Source organism: Xiphophorus hellerii, chromosome 4, assembly GCF_003331165.1.
Source record: "Xiphophorus hellerii strain 12219 chromosome 4, Xiphophorus_hellerii-4.1, whole genome shotgun sequence".
NCBI lineage: Eukaryota > Metazoa > Chordata > Actinopteri > Cyprinodontiformes > Poeciliidae > Xiphophorus > Xiphophorus hellerii.
The window spans coordinates 34,765,077-34,782,273 of NC_045675.1; the positions used below are offsets into that span (position 1 = coordinate 34,765,077).

The following is a 17,197-nucleotide window of genomic DNA, read 5'->3' on the forward strand; positions in this document are numbered from 1 at the left end:
CTCACTGAACTATTTTTAATGAAACATGTCATGCATGTGCACAGCTTTGAAACCTACAGCAGTTCAGGGTTTGTGCCATTGCTGTTCTGTTTCAGTACAGCTGTGAACTGGAGGAACGACTGGGACACTGAGTTGGGAGAAGTGGGCAGTCTGGAACAGCAGAGCTACTATATGGTTACACAAAGCAGTACCAGTCACACAGGAACTACTGCATGTCACCATGATAACCGGAACTGCATCTTTGAGAACTCCTGTTGAGAGATTATTTTCAGTCATCACATTTTGTTAAGACTTTGCTTTCAAACTGCTGGCACAAAATGGAGTGCCCTCTTTAAAAATGTAAAAATACTGTGCTCAAATGAACTCGTGTTTACAGTACAGGAAATAATAACAGTCATAATCAATAAATTAGAATATGCTTTTTGATGAGGTCTGCTTATGAGATTTATCAGTTTGCCATATTAATGTGATGTAATACACATTGTTTCTGTAAATTATTATAATTAACAGAAATAAAAGCCTAATCAGTTTCGCAAAATAAATGAACTTATAAAATACATTTTACTTAGTGAATCAAACTACTGAAATTAACGAACTTTTGAAAATTACTCAAATTTGTAGACCACGACTGTACATTTGGGGATTAACTCTGATCTTTTAGAAATGTTTCCCATGTTTACTAAGTGAAACTTTAAAGACCAGTTTCTACAGACATAAATTACAAACTGATCCACAATCAACATTAAAACAATGTGGAACTGGTCTTGTTTTAATGTTATGATGAAGAAAGATAATAATTAAAAATGGGAGGAGGCTGTAAACACAATCCCATTTGAGCTCCTCACAAGAAGCACGCAAAAGTAATAAAACAAAATAACACGGAGGCTGCAGGAGGAACATGGCCATATGTTTATCAAAATAACAAATTTGAACCTGAACATTCTGCTGAACTCTACAAAATTAACAATGCTGCCCTACTTTTAAGTTATGGGGCTTCTCGTGCTTCCTCATGCTTCGGAAGCAAAAAGCCAGAACCGTAATCTCCCCCGTTACTTGGTCTCTGTTTGACACTAACAACAAAAAACACACATTAAAGCAATAAACTTAATGAATACAAAATAATGTAAGAACATTGTCCGTTAGAAAGAATAAGAATGTTTAGACATTTAAATAACACAATTTTATAATTAAAATGTCAGAGAATATTGCCTATTAGCATAAGCTAAAGCTAATGTTAGCCACGAAGTTTAAAGAACTTTAAAGTAAGACTCGCCTTCATATCCATGAATGTATGACGATACGTACATCTTAAAACTTTTTTCCAGTTTGCTTGATGCAAACAAATATGGGTACAGTTCATACAAGTAAAGGCAGCAGGTTTTTATATCTCTCCATTTGGCTTGTGTTTATAGAGCTCAATTTGAGTTGCTGTTATTTCTTTGAGCAGAATTCCAACCCAACACCTAGTACTTCCCAGAGATCTGTTATTAAAATTAGTGGATTTAAAATGTTGCAGGATTCAGCAAGACATTTGCTGAGCATTAATGTCCTAAAAGCAGTGGTAAGACTGCAGCTAACTTTTTAACCAAAACAATCTCTCTGTGTTATGGAATTTGCCATCAAAAAAGCCCTGGCCAGGTAATTCTGAAGTAGTACCGTACTTAAGTGTCTGGTATCTGTATGTGACAGCTGTCCCTGTTGTCACACAGAGATATTGAATGATGGCTGGTTTTCTGTTTATTCTTAAAATTAGTTTACATATTAAGTAGTGAATAGTTTATAATATTTGATTAAAATTATTTTCATCAGCTTGACTAACTATTTGCAGTGCACACATTTAGTTAACTTTGTCAGTTTGCTATATTTTGGTTATATGCAGCAGATTAATTTCTTCTTGTTTTGAGTTACCTGTTTCCTTTGGAGCTGCTGCTGGAGTCGCACAGAAGAGCTCCAGCTGATTGCTTTTCCTTATATGGCTGGCAGACCTCCTCAGCGGGTCATCCATTTGTTTGCAAGGGGGAAGGGAAATTTGGTTGTTTCTTTAGTTTAATTTGATTATTTCTTTAGTGTTTCTTCTTTTTTGGTAGTTGGTTCAGTTCCAATGGTATTTGTTTAATTTAAAAATTACATAGTATTGTTTTGACCAGTATTTGGTTGCTAATTAAGTTTTTGTGTTATTACCTGAATTGCAGTCTGTTATGTTGATCTTTGTTTTGAACCCAATTTATCATTTTTGAACTATTTTTTGACATTTTGTAATAAATTAAGAATATTTTTGGAAACCATTCAGTGTCTCTCTGGCTGGTCTGTGCAAATCCCTCACACTGTACAATAATAACTTAACTTTAACTTGTGGTGGGGTCCGACATACGGAGCTGGAAAGAGAGAGAATGATTTTCTTTTAAAGACCATTTCTTTGAGCAGAATTCCAACCCAACACCTAGTACTTCCCAGAGATCTGTTATTAAAATTAGTGGATTTAAAATGTTGCAGGATTCAGCAAGACATTTGCTGAGCATTAATGTCCTAAAAGCAGTGGTAAGACTGCAGCTAACTTTTTAACCAAAACAATCTATGATTCTTCAGAACTCTGCCTTTTACTTACTTTTCCTCTTTTTAATGTTGTAGGTTCCATCGATATTCTAAATCAGAGACAAAATGGCAGAAGATGGAGGCAGAAGGGACATTAGGACATGGTTTACACTTCTTGCTGCTCTGCAGGTTTCCAGCATTGGAGCAGGTAAGAACAACTTAGCTTATCAAAGAGTGAGTGAGTTAGTTGATGTTGCGCCTGTACCTTAACTAGAAGTGAGAAATTGAGCAGCCTCAGCCTTTCCTCTGTTTACATCCCCTATGATGTGCAGTTCTGGATTGGTGTTCTGTGAAATTAGTGAACATTCTATTGGATATATTTCCTATCTGTATCCAATAGAATGTTGTACAATATATTTTCAAGGGCATATATTGTAAATGATTTATTACCTAGCCTTAGTCTCTACATGATTTTAGCAGGTGGAAAAGTTTTGAAAATATTAGGACTGTAATTTTTCTACATCACAAGGACCTGGGATTTTAACAGAAATGTGTAAACTTTGAGATCCACTGTGAGGAATTGCGACAAATCCCAGTGATAAGTTGTATACATCTCTAGAACCCAAATTGTTGCTCTGTTCTCTTTCCTCTAGTTTGCCCAGATAAAGCGTTGGGACTTCGACTATGGATGCCAGGACATAGTGAAGACCACCGTGTTACAATTGGTTTTGGACAGAAAATCCTTCTTACAACTTCAGCTACAGTTCACTCAATTGAGATACTGAACGGAGGTATGCTAGATAAATCCAGCCTTGCTTCCTCACTCCTTATAGTGAAATAAATTTGACTTGTTTTTGTCTGGTAATTCATAAACCTTAAAGCTCATAACTCAAGATTAAGTTGGAAACAAAGATAGATACTGAGACTTTTCACACAGGTTCCAGAAAGAATTTCCATCTTTTCAAAAGGATGTAACAATGCAGATGAAGTTCAGAATAGCACATGGGTAGAGTTAGACAAAACATTCATATCACCAACTGATGAGTTTGACCAATGATGGGAGAAATATTCCTAAAACTTTCAGATCTTCATAGACAAATAATGCTTTGCATCTTTGTATACAAGCAAAGCCACTAATTAGTAAAACCGTGTGTACAAGCCTGTCTATTCTTTTTTTATATTACTGAGGCAGAAATTAAAGTACGTACAAGATAACTCTGATGGAGCTTTAAAGTCATAGTATATGTTAGATTGGCAAGACTGTGACTATGATGATGACCAAACGGAAAAATCAAGAAGACTCCACTAAAAAAGCTAAAAAGCTCTTCTAAATTGACTTAGAACCATAGGAATGCAAAAACATTTTGCCTTTGTAATGTATAACTAATGTACTGTTTTTTATTAATGAAACTGCCATTAATAGTAACAACAAATAGACCATTTATTATATGAAGAAATAAATCAATAAAAACCACAGTTTTTAACATTTATTTATTATTTATGGAGCTATCTGACTGAAAATATTTTCTCCATACTTGTATTTAAGAACTGAAGACGCTGTAGGAGCAGATGATGAATGAACATATTGGTGAATGGGCATTGGGTCACACGGTTCATCAGCAGACTATGTGATAGAAACCCTTCTTGGTAAAGGCAGTTGTTCCACTCGGAAGGTGGAAACAGTTGGCCAAGCCAAAGCTTTAAGCCAGTGGTCCCCAACCTTTTTATTACCGCGGACCGGTCAAGACTTGGCAATTTTGCTGCGGCCCGGGAGAGGGGAGGGGGGAGTCAGATAATGCTTCTGCATGTTGATGTTCCTGCTAAAGCCTTTTTTTTTCTCTTTGCCCCGATTTTCCTTTTACTACAATCTTACAACATCCTGCAGTGTGTGGTGTGTTACGTGGTGGTGTGTTGAATATGCCCGAACTAAAATCCGGCATATTCAACATTGTCTTGGCCCGATTATCGCAGCCTGTGGGGTTTCCCCTGATTGGGAGCGAGAACCCAGCCTGTTGAATGTGACAGGTAGCCAATCAGAAAGCGCGGTGATGTAAGAAAAGAGGGGAATCCCAGACAGTTGACATGGCAACTGAGAATCCGGTGGACATCAGAGGTGATATATGGAAATGTTTATTACTATATGTAAATGTCATTTTTATATATGACATAGTCCCATAGGTTTTCTCCGTAGGGTGGCTGGGCTCTCCCTTAGAGATAGGGTGAGAAGCTCAGTCATCCGGGAGGGACTCAGAGTAGAGCCGCTGCTCCTTCACATCGAGAGGAGCCAGTTGAGGTGGCTCGGGCATCTGGTCAGGATGCCTCCTGGACGCCTCCCTGGTGAGGTGTTCCGGGCACGTCCCACCGGGAGGAGGCCCCGGGGAAGACCCAGGACACGCTGGAGGGACTATGTCTCTCGGCTGGCCTGGGAACGCCTCGGGATTCCCCCGGAGGAGCTAGAAGAAGTGGCTGGGGAGAGGGAAGTCTGGGCCTCCCTTCTGAAGCTGCTACCCCCGCGACCCGACCTCGGATAAGCGGAAGAAGATGGATGGATGGATGGATGGACATAGTCCCTCCAGCGTGTCCTGGGTCTTCCCCGGGGCCTCCTCCCGGTGGGACGTGCCCTGAACACCTCACCAGGGAGGTGTCCAGGAGGCATCCTGACCAGATGCCCGAGCCACCTCAACTGACTCCTCTCGATGTGAAGGAGCAGCGGCTCTACTCTGAGTCCCTCCCGGATGACTGAGCTTCTCACCCTATCTCTAAGGGAGAGCCCAGACACCCTACGGAGAAAACCCATTTTGGCCGCTTGTATCCGCAATCTCGTTCTTTCGGTCATGACCCAAAGCTCATGACCATAGATGAGGGTGGGAACGTAGATCGACCGGTAAATCGAGAGCTTCGCTTTTTGGCTCAGCTCTCTCTTCACCACGACGGACCGGTACAGCGCCCGCTTGACGGCAGACGCTGCGCCAATCCGCCTGTTGATCTCCCGCTCCCTTCTTCCCCCATTCATGAAACAAGATCCCGAGATACTTTAACTCCTCCACTTGGGGCAGGACAACCCCCCCTGACCCGGAGAAGGCACTCTACCCTTTTCTGGCTCAAGACCATGGCCTGGGATTTGGAGGCACTGATCCTCATCCCAGCCGCTTCACACTCGGCTGCGAACCGCTCCAGCGAGAGCTGCAGATCACGACCTGATGAAGCCAAAAGGACCACATCGTCCGCAAAAAGCAGAGATGAGATTCTAAGGCCACCAAAACGGATCCCCTCAACACCTTGGCTGCGCCTAGAAATTCTCTCCATAAAAGTAATGAACAGAATCGGTGACAAAGGGCAGCCCTGGCGGAGTCCAACTCTCACCGGAAACGAGACTCTGACACCAGTCATACAGGGACCTGACAGCCCATATCAAAGGGCCCGGTACCCCATACTCCCGGAGAACCCCCCACAGGGCTTCCCGAGAGACACGGTCAAACGCCTTCTCCAAGTCCACAAAACACATGTAGACCAGTTCGGCGAACTCCCATGCACCCTCCAGGACCCTGCTGAGGGTGTAGAGCTGGTCCAGTGTTCCACGACCAGGACGAAAACCACACTGCTCTTCCTGAATCCAAGGTTCGACTATCCAATGGACCCTCCTCTCCAGGACCCCCAAATAGACCTTGCCAGGGAGGCTTATGAGTGTGACCCCTCTATAAATTGGAGCACACCCTCCGGTCCCCCTTTTTGAACAGTGGGACCACCACCCCAGTCTGCCATTCCAGGGGAACTGCCCCCGATGTCCATGTGATATTGCAGAGTCGCGTCAGCCAACACAACCCTACAACATCCAGAGCCTTAAGGAACTGCGGGCAGATCTCATCCACCCCCAGGGCCCTGCCATCGAGGAGCTTTTTAACCACCTCGGCAACCTCGTCCCCAGAGATTGGACAGCCCAACCCAGAGTCCCCAGGCTTAGCTTCCTCAATGGAAGGCATGTTGGTGGGCAATGTCCCGAGTAGAGGTCAGCACCCCGAGACGCCGGCTAGTGGACCAGAATCGCCTCGAAGCTGTACGGACGTCTTTCTCCATGGCCTCTCCAAACTCCTCCCACGCCTGAGTTTTTGCGTCAGCAACCACCCGAGCCGCATGCCGCTTCGCCCGCCGGTACTCATCAGCTGCTTCCAGAGTTCCACAGGCCAAAAAGGCCCGATAGGACTCCTTCTTCAGCCTGACGGCATCCCTCACCGAAGGTATCCACCAACGGGTTCTAGGGTTGCCCCCTCGACAGGCACCGACAACCTTGCGGCAACAGCTCCAATTGGCCGCCTCAACAATGGAGGCACGGAACATAGTCCACTCAGACTCCATGTCCTCCACCTCCCCCGGTGCGTGTTAGGGTTAATTCTAACCCTAACGATGACAAAGTCGATCATCGAACTGCGGCCTAGGGTGTCCTGGTGCCAAGTGCACATATGGACACCCTTGTGCTTGAACATGGTGTTCGTTATGGACAATCCATGATGAGAACAGAAGTCCAACAACAGAAAGCCGCTCGAGTTCAGATCGGGGGGCCATTCCTCCCAACCACGCCCCTCCAGGTCTCACTGTCATTGCCCACGTGAGCGTTGAAGTCCCCCAGCAGAACAAGGGAGTCCCCAGGAGGAGCATTCTCCAGTATCCCCTCTAAGGACTGCAAAAAGGGTGGGTAATCTGAACTGTCGTTTGGCCCGTAAGCACAAACGACAGTCAGGACCCGTCCCCCCACCTGTAGGTGGAGGGAGGCTACCCTCTCGTTCACCGGGGTAAACCCCAACGTCCAGGCACCGAGATGGGGAGCAACAAGTATGCCCACTCCTGCCCGACGCCTCTCACCTTGGGCAACTCCAGAGTGGAAGTATGTCCAGCCCCTCTCAAGGAGACTGGTTCCAGAATCAGAGCCATGCATCGAGGTGAGACCGACTATTTCTAGCCAGAACCTCTTTACCTCACACACTAGCTCCGGCTCCTTCCCCACCAGAGAGGTGACATTCCACGTCCCAAGAGCCAGCTTCTGCAACCGAGGATCAGACCGCCATCACACACTGCACCATGCCCACATGGTTGTCTGAATTGTTGAATTGTTGTTAGCACTTCAAGTGCTTGCTGAATTGTTTTTCAGCAAACACTGAAAGTGCTAAGCGTGTGTGAGTGCACAATAGTCATTTTTTGCACTGTGGAAGGAAGCTGGAGTACCCAGAAAGAACCCATATATCCACAGGAAGAACATAAAACCCCATGCAGAAAGACCCTGGGCCTGGACTTGAACCCAGAACGTTCTTGCTCCAAGGCAACTGTGCCACAGTGGAGTAAAATAAAATAAAATGTAACATTTTTATTTTTTTGACGTATTAAATGGGTGTTTTTTAAATCAATAGTTTCATAGGATGTGAGACTACGGTACTGCAAAAGACGTGTTGTAAGGCTTTAAATGCATCTTTACCAGTGATGTCAATAAATGTGGAAGACACTGTATACTGAAGCAGAGATGAGAAACATCATTAGAATGTGACTACATTATTATACCTCTTAATTGGAGTAGGTTACAGTTTTGCGTCGCTCTCTTTGTGATTTTAAGCTTCATTTGATAATCAAACTGCAAAGTAAACTGCAAAATGTTTTCAGTTTGCATAATATGAGATTGTTGTTCTGATTGAAATCATTGTTTGTTTGTTTTTTTATTTAACATGACATTCTCACTTAATTTAATCACTGATGTATGATACAAAGTATTCACAGTGTTGACCACAAAAGCATCTTTAGAGGGTAGAATCTTTTCTGGCAAATAAAGTCACAGTGCCATGTGAAGGGTTTAAAGATTTGTGCTTGTCCCTTATTTTTTTTTATTTAATCTGACTAGATATAGCATATCATAGAAGTATAAAATACAAATTTGACATTGCTTTAAACATATTTGGAAGGTTTAGATTTATCTCACAATGGTGAGATTAGATTACTTATCAAGTAGAAGAGGTGCAGTTGTGTTGTGTGTACTGCTGGATAGGGCAACTAAAGTAGCTACACAAAAAGTGAGTCAAAAAGTGAATGAAAGCACTTGCCTGAAAGAGCTGCTAGATGGTTTAACCACTGTTCTTCACGCCCTCTCTTGTAGGAAAGCTGGTGATTGCGGACACCAGCCAGGCCATACTGCTTCGGACCAAGCACATTCTGATTGGGGACAAAGGGGAGTTGCACATTGGAAGTGCAGACTGTCCCTATAAGGGCAACCTCACCATCTCCTTGTTTGGAAGGTACATTTGGTTAAATTTGGTTTCAAAACATTGATTCCTGACATAATTGCAGTACACAGTAGATGTTAATAAATCCATACAGCATGCTGTGAAATATCTTACCTGTTACATTTGCAAGTTATTTTTTTACATATAGGAAGCCATTAATAGTTCCTTTCTTTAATCAAAATGGTTTTAATGATTGTTTTGAGCTGGTTGTCCATTTTATTCATAACCCAAGACAAATTGTTTTTCAGCAAGCATCATAAATATACAAAAACTGTTAAACCATCCATAAAATACATGGCATTATTTCTGTTAATACCACACACTTACAGATACTGGAGAATTAGATGGTACTATTCTGCATTAAATTACAATGTGCTCCCAAAATAACAAGAATATAAAATGTGTATCTCAAAAACCTGAAAAGTGGTCCTGTCTGGGTATTGACTCTGGGTATTGACATGATGCCAAGACAAGATGTCTATGTCCCGTGGAGAAGAAGAGCAAACCTTTGACAAACAAACTCTTATATGATGAAAACAGTGAAACTGTCTGCAATACCTGAGACATTTAGTGAGACATTTTTGCCTTATGAGCCAATGTTGAGACAAAGAAGATAGGCAAAATATTTCAAACTGGCCATACATCACATATGTGGAGTCAGTTGCAGGAAGCCAGAGAAATTGACATTAAAGCCTAGGAATCTGAGGAACGCTAAGGTGGAATTTGAGGGGGTGGAGGGATTCTTTTTATTTATTTTATCTTCAATATCCCTTTGGCTACATGATGGTTTTCTGGTCTCTGGTAGCTGTTGAAATTATTTTTTGTTTGTTAAATAACATGGTACAATATTTAAGTTTAACCTTGATGTTTTTTGTTTTGTTTTTATTGCATAAATATTGCACTAATTTGTCGCACTCAAACATTTTTAGCCTGCACAACATGTAGAACCTGCAGCAAATATAATCTGAAACACCTTTTCTGGGCTTTAGATCTAGAGCATCCAGACATGATGATGACGATGTACCATAAGGTTACAAAAAGTAGGTGAGCAATTACTTAATAGGACATGTCTGAACTGTGTTTTGATTACACCAGGCTGTGTATGAAAATTTATATCACATGCCAAACAAATTACTGCTTTAAAAAGAAACTGTGCTCATAGCCACAGCACAGATTTATTGATTTGGAACCAGCATTGTGCATACATTTTTGATTTAATCATTAAGCATACAATTCGTCCATCCAGGCATTGATCCATCTTTTAATTTTTTTTTTTTACTCTCTTTGGGGTTTTACAAGGTTTCCCATAGAAAACTTGCTAAGCCTAGAGGTTGGAATACTGATTGAAAAGTGTTGTTATGTCAATTGCAGTCTAAGCCAGGGAGATTATGCTCGGCAATGGCAGCACTGAAATGAAAAACAAACCGCCAACCACACTAGGTCCTTATCTCAGGCATCCTGAAGTGCCAGCCATAGGAAAGAAGATCAAACTCACTATAAAGAGGATGTCCATGACAGTTAACATTGGACATGCATGCATGCCACCCACATGTAAAGAATTGGTGGTGCATGAACTCTGGATCCCATTAAAACAAATCCAGTGTGTGCTCTAGGACAGTGAAGTATGTAGTTAATACAATGCAAGGCAGTATAGGCAACAAATGGACGGTCAAACCATCAAAGGCACAATACCACGTGGATCTGGTGGTCCGTTTTATTCATATTCCAAGATATATCCCATGGGACTTGCAACATGTGTACAAGGATGTTGCAAGTCCCATGAGAAAACACTAGAAATACTAAACCCAGCAAAATTGTTGTGGCAGGACCTTTGCAAGACTTCCTGTCCCGCCACGGATAGGTGCTGCCTGCTGCTGTCATGGTTGCCTAGAAACCAAGTTGACTCACCACACACCCAGGCCACCCTGCTCTCATCACCTGTGCCTTTCAAATGACCTTAAAAATTCCTCCACATCATATGAAGGATAAGCTCTCAAAAATAAAGACATGAGTGAGAAGACACACATCCTTAACTGCGTCAATGAGGATTCATTTAACATTTTCAAAATATTGTATTTGTTTTCAGTAGTGCATGGTGGCTGTCAGACAGAATGGTTCAGGATACGAAAAGAGGAGACAATAATGCAGAAGACTTAGCCACCTAGCCATCACATTTATTTATACTTCAGTCATTTGCTGAGGCTGATTTGGTGGAACATTGTGCTTTTGATTGACTATTTGATTGATTTGCTTTTGTCTGGATTTTTGAGGCTTCAGTAGTAAGTGGTAGACAGGAAATAGGAAGGAGAGAGAAGAGGAAAACGTGTAGCAAATCATAGACATAATAAAGAATAGACGCCTCATGGACCGCTCTTGCTTATTGTCGCTGATGAGACCACAGTACTTCTTCCCCTGGCGGAAACTCATCTTCCAACCAAGTAAGATCATTCCATTTCTCAGAATCCAATCAGTCCGGTTTACCATCAACTTACCTGTTCTCTCCAGCTACCCTCACTGTTTTGACAATCCCGGCTTCCCGCCTGCAGGACAAGAACCACACATTTCACAATTTAATCTTTGTTCAAAATAAATGTATTTATCTGATTTGTTAGTCTCCTGTTTGTGTTCTGTATGTGGGTCAAAAGACTTGAGCCCAACATGACAGTCTACTCTTTATTATGTCTATACAGCATATTGCCCAAAACTGGAACTCGAGCACAGCCCAACTGCATTGAGAACTAAAACCTCTGCACATGGTGCGTGCGCTCTACCAACTGAGCCACCCAGCAACTTCAATGTATAGCAGTATTAGCCAAGACTGGTTTGATTTATTTACTGTTAACAGATTAACAGTAAATAATCTGTTTACTGTTAAACCGATTATTTGCTGTTTAACAGTAAATAATCATTCCATTTCTCAGAAATGTGAATAGATTTATTCACATTCTTTGTGAATAGAATGAAATTTCTATTCACATTTCTAAATGTGAATAGAAAACATTTATTTTTTTAAAAATATATTAATTTCTTAAATTTAAATCGCTTGAGCTTTGTGTTTTATTTATAAATGTGAATTTTTTTGTGTGCATTGATCATTTCAAAAAATTTTATTGCATTTTACTAATCAGGTTTTAACTGGCATTTGGGTGGGTGGTCCTATCAAGCCATAAGGCAGGCATTGGACAAATGCTATTTTATTTAATTCCCAATGTGTTCAAGATTTATGTAGCCAGAGATGGGCATTTGATTTTTGAAGAAAAGTTTTTGTGAGTAGTTTTATGTCAACATATATGTTTTTTACTTTTACTTGAGTAACCTGAGTATTTAGTATTTCTACTCTTGAGTAAAATTTCTGGCTCCTCTACCCACTGCGAGAAAGTTGACTAAAGAACCAAGACTGGATTTGTCAAGCATGGTGGATTTTCTGTTCACTGAATTGGTATGGGCAAGGATTTTCCTATGTTGATTTGACCTTCACCTACTGTAATATCTGGCAAACTGCCTTTCTCTAAAATCACCATCCTGGTCTTGCATTCTAGAGATATTCGCACACTCTGGATCAAAGCCATGCAGTGACATTTGTAAAGATGCCACTGCATCTATAATGCCACCAAAGTACATATGTTTAATAAAGTCTTAACCCATTTTTTTGAGGTGGTTCTGATTTCAGATCCTGAGAACTGTGTCTTAATAATTAAAATGTCAAATATGTCGCAAATAAGATGGGTGAGCTGAAAGTCATCATGTCAACCCAGCCAGAGTATCAAAAATGGAAAATCTGAGATTTGGAAGGAGGATTATATATGTAGCTCTTCCTTCTTATTTAATTGAGTTATGGATCTCCTTGTGATTTCTGTGCTTGATCTACATATGAAAACTTTTTTACCCATGTAATAGGGATTTCACTAATTTATATGTCATTCTACAAACTAATTAGATTGGATGATGACGATGAAGAACACAGCTACTTTGGGAAGAAGTACATTGGTGTGGGACAAGGTGGAACACTAGAGATTTTTGGTGAAAAGAAGTTGGCTTGGACTTTCCTCAACAAGACCCTCCATCCTGAAAAGAGCAACCAAAAAAGTTACCTCTTCCACAGAAGCTGGGGGAACCGAGGCATCATTCTCCATGTAATTGATCCTACTACTGGAGATGTACTGCATAGTGACAGGTGAAGCTACATTAATTTACATTCAAGTCTTAATCAGTGAAGAGTTGTTTTAAGTTCATTCAAGCTCATTTTGAGCTTGTCATGAAGAGCTATGAGGACAAATATATCACTAGCAGCCTGAACTTTCCCTCTTTCACTTAAACAAAAAATATTTGTTTGAATTCTTCTGTCATTCAATATTAATAATTTGACTTTAAGTGGAGGGCACATACTGTCATGACGGGTTTGAAGGTTGATGGAGGACCCAAATGCAGAACAGTGGAGATGTACATTGAATATTAAAAAATGTTGAAAACAATTAAGCCTACAAAAGAATTCATAGAGAACCAGTGAGGGACTAGGAATTTAATTTAACAAAATAACTAGACAAAGAAACATAAATGAACTAGACTAACTAAGAAAAGACTAAACAGAAGAAATAAATATAACTGGAGTCACTAAGAAGGAAATGAAGTGAAAATAGAAACAAATACCAAAACCCCAAACAAAATCAAACAACCCAGGATCCCAATGCACATTGTTCTATTTTTCGTTGGAACATATTTAAAACTTTGTCTTGAAAGGAATAACACTTTAACAAAGAGTTTAATATTTGAGAAAGTTGTATTTTTAGCACCACGGCTGAAAATCGTGGACATTTTGTGTCTTTGGATACCTTTTTGTATTTTATGTAAACGAGCAGCAAAAGGAAACAACTGTTTAGCTGAGACCTTTTATGTTTAGTTTTTGTGTTCTTTTCCAGTCTCCAGGTCAATAGTGAATTACAATTTTACAACAATGGATGGTTGTTTACTATTGTCTGTTTCTTGTTATAAACCAATTTCCTGTTTAATGTACAAAACTTTTTTTTTGTGATATGGAGACACAATTTTGACATGACAAGTCATCTGTGCTCATGTCAAAGACTTATTATTGCTAATGTAGTTCAAAAGTTAATAGCAATCTTTCAGTCTATTTACACACTTTTATCATACATTTAGATAAATGATGCATAATCACAGAGCTTCAATGCTGTCCTACCCATATACACATTACTTGTCTTCAATTTCTGCCTCCCTAAAATGCCTCTCATACAGACTAAAAATAAACAGCTAACCAGTAGCACTTAGTTTTACTGGCCTGGACTCAACTGCTCTTTTTGATGCTGGTCACTGTAGCCTGTTGACTAGGCATGTCTTTTGTAGAACACTCTCTGGGAGTGTCTTTGTGGGCACTGGAGGTATGTGTTTTGAGACAAATACCTAACTAAAGCATCAGGAATGTGGCATGTTCGCGCATGAGATTGACAGGCTGCCTTAGTATTGTCAGTGCTCTCCTGATAAGGATGTGCCTGAAACATGCTGCTTTGACACTCGAATTTGGAGTGAAATTCCTGAAAAATCTGCTGGTAATGGGTCTTGTCACCATTCCCCTTTTTCTCCTTCTCCCAGCTGGGGAAACCACATGGTATACCATAAATGGGGTAGCCAATACTGAGCACCAACATTTATTGAGAGCCTTTCAGTCACAACTTCAGCTGGGCCTAGGTAGTGAGAAGGACAAGGTTCTGTAGGTTGGAGTCCAAATACTTGGTTTCTCAAAAGACAACCAAGACGACATCACCACGTAAATTGCTGCTGCATTAGTTAGTGTTTCTCTACCTTTATGGGCCAGCGACCCCTTATCTATTATCCAAGTCTGTCACCGTCCACCATCAAAGAAGATGTAGGCAATTAGCAACGAATATTATTTTATGATTAATATTACTATCATTATTGTTGCTGTCTTGATTTGTATTGTAGCTTCTGTATTTATCAAAAAAAATCTTAAAAGAAAAACACATTACTGAATTATTAGTTTCCAAAGAACAAGAAAGCTATATCAATAGAAATCATTTTTAAAGGTGTGTAAGAAAAATGTAATGGACAGTCATCTTAAAAACGGTAGGCCTATCAGCAGCCAATCAGAATGGGTAATACAATTTTTTTTTAACTATTTGCAAAAAAAGTGCTCTGCAACATTAAAACATGGATAGAACTGCAACTATAACAATCACAACTCTTTGTCTCTTCAGTGTGCCTGTGAGTTTCTGGTGGTGCAGCTCTGTGTTGCCTTCAGGAGAATGGGACATATCATCCATAAAAATTTCACCCACATGGCATTTAATGTGCAAACCAGTGCTTTCAGTGAAAAAACAAAAGTCCCGGGGCCAAAAAAAATGTGTGGCACCATATTTTGCACACAAGTCGGCATGTATAAAAATGAACTTTGCACTAAAGTTTGTGTAAATATATGCACACTTTTTCCCTGGTGTGAAAATGTGCGGCAGCCACACAAACTTTTTCTATGAACATCAAACTACAAAGATACACTGAAATCTGACTACATTCAGTTACTTAGACCAAGAGGCATCAAACCCGATGGTTTTTTTCATAATTTTAATATTTTTTTGTTTAAACTTAAACTTAAACAATGAAACTGAACCGCATTTATCCTCAGACAATAACCTAACACGCACACAAAATAAAGAAAATAAAAATAAGAGGATGCGAAAACCTCACTCCAGTGTAAATAGTGCTTTTCCTTAGTTTTTATCTCATAAAGATGTAACTTTATGAGGCAAAATGCGTTGGTCTGTCCGCCAAAGTGCATGAAATGGATCTATGGGGTAATTTCATTCTGACTAAAAAAGAAAACGGGGTTGGATCAGCAAATTAACTCCAATGTTCGATTATTTTTAAGGTGATTAAGGTGTGTATACCAGCGGTCCCCAACCTTTTTAGTCGCGCGGACCGGTCAGCCCTTTGCAGTTTTGCTGCGGACCGGGGTGGGGGGTGTGTGCGCAGTACTCCGAAGTTGTTTTCTTACTCGTTCTGCTGCAAGTTGGCTCAATTTTGACGCGCAAGACGTAACCGGTAAAATCCGGTTTAGGATTTTCAAAATAAAAGATCCGGAAGTAGTTCATTATTTCTTGCGCGGCCCGGTATCAATTGGTCCACGGACCGGTGGTTGAGGACCACTGGTGTATACAATCACATGTCAATGTCAATGTCAAATTTATTTATATAGCACTTTTTTAAAAACAGGCATAAAACTGCAAAAAAGTGCTGTACAAGAATGACAATAACACAAATGAATAAAAACATAGTATCAAAACACTAGTTCAATTAAATGCCAAGGAATAAAAATGAGTTTTAAGAAGCGATTTAAAATGATCCAGGCTGTGGGCAGATCTAATTTGGAAAGTTAGATTGTTCCATAGAAGAGGAGCAACAACAGAAAAAGCCCGGTCTCCTTTCCTCCTAAGTCGGGTCCGAGGAACTGTCAGTAAAAGCTGATTATTTGATCGTAGGATTCTGGACACAGACTGGAATTTTAAAAGGTCCCAAAGATAAGGTGGAGCTAATCCATTTAAAACTTTATAAGTTAATAAAAGAATCTTAAAATCTATTCGATAAGAAACACACAGCCAGTGTAAAGAGGCCAGTATGGGCCTTATATGGTCACGCTTCCTAGTTCCTGTAAGAAGTCATGCTGCTCCGTTCTGGATGATTTGAAGTCGCTGCATCTGTGATTTATCCAGGCCTCTATATAATGAATTGCAATAATCCAATCGAGATGTAATGAAGGCATGGATAAGTCCTTCAAAGTCCTTAAAACAAAAATAAGATTTAACTTTTGCTAAAATCCGCAGGTGATAAAAACGTGATTTAACGACGACAGAGCTAACTTGTTTATCTAGCTTTAAACAGCTATTAAAAGTAAAACTAAGATTCCTAGCAGAGGTCTGACAAAACCAAGCTAAAGAACCAAGAATCAGATCTGGATTTGTAGTGTGAAGACTCTGACCAAATAATTTAACTTGAGTTTTACTTTGATTGAGGTGAAGAAAGTTTTGTTCCATCCGAGATTTGACTTCTGCCAAACAATCGATCAATAGTTGAAGAGATTCATTTTTACCATTTTGTAGTTTATAATGTATATACATGTATATAAGTAGTTGCGCAAAGGTGCGCCGTGTAATTGTGGAGCGCTTTGGCTCTGATGGAGAACATCTTCAATGGAAGGATTCAGAGGGAACGTGTGTACAGAGATCATATTGATCTGTTGGGAAATGTTGATGATGGTTTATTAGTGTTTAGATTAATCCAGACTGATCATCCTGAAGCTCTGAGCAAAACTTAAAGGAGGAGCCGTGCGGTACCGGTACCGGTCCAGCTGCAGTCATCCTTCAGTCGAGCCAGGCCCGCTT

The 17,197-nt window shown here is 40.4% G+C and overlaps 1 protein-coding gene across 5 annotated transcripts in view; it reads left to right on the forward strand.

Annotated features, from left to right (window-relative positions):
• The window catches only part of cemip (cell migration inducing hyaluronidase 1), a 214,942-nt gene that overhangs the window by 9,377 nt on the left and 188,368 nt on the right, over window positions 1-17,197 (forward strand). For 4 of the 5 annotated variants that reach the window (XM_032561532.1, XM_032561533.1, XM_032561534.1 and 1 more), the window contains exons 2-5: window positions 2,629-2,740; window positions 3,186-3,323; window positions 8,666-8,804; window positions 12,730-12,966. In XM_032561532.1, the coding sequence (XP_032417423.1) occupies window positions 2,659-2,740; window positions 3,186-3,323; window positions 8,666-8,804; window positions 12,730-12,966 (596 nt within the window). In that variant the 5' untranslated portion in view covers window positions 2,629-2,658. The remainder of the gene's footprint in view (window positions 1-2,628; window positions 2,741-3,185; window positions 3,324-8,665; window positions 8,805-12,729; window positions 12,967-17,197) is intronic. The other variant, XM_032561535.1, reaches the window with a different exon arrangement.